A 1,587-nucleotide genomic window follows, 5' to 3' on the forward strand; every position below is an offset into this window, starting at 1 on the left:
TTCCCTGGCTCGACTCGGCCTGCTGCTCAGCTCGTCATTTCCATGGAAACGAGTGGATGCAAACTCAAATTTCTCAAATTTTATCAGACAAAATTGCATTACACATACCTCAAAAAATTCCCAATTTTCTGTAGTATTTTTCATTCAAATTTCATTAAATTCGCTTAGGCACGATCGGCTGTGCCATAAGGGGCCATCGTCAAGAATAAAAAGACAAAACTTTCGGGCGAAAGCAATAGGCACCGCTAATCGCGGGCCTAAAAACAACAGCCAAAAACTCAAGTATTAATTTAACCTTGATAGTACCATTTGGCAGTACGTGCGATCGTTATCTAGGGCAAAATAAACGAAAATCTATTAACCCCAATAAACGATAGACTTAACACGTTCGTGTTCGATGTTCGTTCTGGGCGGTTTTAAAGTATAAAGCGGATAAATTGAGCGTGTCTCACTCAGAACTATCCTACGTCACTTTTTTTTGTATCCCACACAAGACCGGAAGCCTCTCAAGAGCCAAAAATTTGCACTGTCCTCTTAAGTGTTAGCAAAAGATACGAAAATGAGTAGTTTGATGCTACTGTAACCAGCAAAAAAATAGTCTAACTGTACTAAAGCCTGAGGTAACTCAAAATTAAAATTAACTTGTTCTCTTAAAAGTTAATGAAAAAGCACCGAAAACCAAGTAATCATAAATTACCGCTAGGAGAAACGCCGGAAGACGCCGTCGATGGTGTAAGGGTCTCCGTAGTCGAGGAGCGATCTGCTTTAGTTGACATGTCAGTTGTAAAGTCCTCAGAACTATTAATTGTTGTCAAAGTTGTTAGTGCTGCAGTATCACTTTGCGCAGACATCGTAGATTCTGTTTCAAGCTCGGTAGCTAAAGAGGTAGAATATGTAATCGCTGAAGTCGTCAATTGTTCTGGAAAACTTTGCGACGCGGCACTTGAAACAATATACGCGTCTGTAGAAGTATCCCATGCTGACGAGTCAGAGACACTACTCGTTAAATGAGGTACAGTGTAACCATTGTAAGTCGTTAGTCGTTCCGTCGAAATAAATGTTTGATCCGTTAGAGGTGAAAAATCTGTGATTCCACTTTGAGTCGTCATTGTCTGCGACGTGGACCTTTCCGTGCTAAAATAAGGAGTAAAGCTGAATGGAGGGGTGTTTGTATTAGTTGTCACGAGAGCTGCAGGCGTACTACCACTTTCAGTCACTAAAGTTTCCGTTGAAGGTTTTGTTCGGAGCTCTGTGGCCAACGAACTATAAAAAGAAGTGGTCGTAGACATTGACTCCTCTGAATTAGTTTCCGTATTACCGTTGTCGGTTACTTGTTGTTCGGTTGACAAAGATATTGGACCCACTGTGTTTACAGTTGTGGGTTTAGTTTGATGCTGCGTAGCTATCGAACTATAAACAGTAGTCGCTGTAGAGGTTGATTGTTCTGTAAATATTTCTGACGGGCTTGTTTCTGCAGATGTGTCGATAGATTGCGTTGATGTAGCCAGGCTTGGAGACGCACTCGTACTGTCAGAATCAGTTTCCATAGTGCCGTCGTCGGTTACTAATTGTTCGGTTGAAAATGTT

The 1,587-nt window shown here is 41.4% G+C and overlaps 1 protein-coding gene across 3 annotated transcripts in view; it reads right to left on the minus strand.

Annotated features, from left to right (window-relative positions):
- Window positions 1-1,587, minus strand: part of LOC113213848 (myrosinase 1-like) — a 42,444-nt gene that overhangs the window by 27,760 nt on the left and 13,097 nt on the right. For 2 of the 3 annotated variants that reach the window (XR_008011169.1, XM_052267671.1), the window contains exon 1: window positions 698-1,587. The exons of the other annotated variant lie outside the window; for it this stretch is intronic. Coding sequence is in view for 1 of the 2 variants with exons in the window: in XM_052267671.1 (XP_052123631.1) it covers window positions 698-1,547 (850 nt within the window). In the remaining variant the exon portion in view is untranslated. The remainder of the gene's footprint in view (window positions 1-697) is intronic. 3 annotated transcript variants of the gene reach the window in all.

This window comes from Frankliniella occidentalis, unplaced genomic scaffold, assembly GCF_000697945.3.
Source record: "Frankliniella occidentalis isolate FOCC.00 unplaced genomic scaffold, Focc_3.1 Scaffold57, whole genome shotgun sequence".
NCBI classification, from domain to species: Eukaryota; Metazoa; Arthropoda; class Insecta; order Thysanoptera; family Thripidae; genus Frankliniella; species Frankliniella occidentalis.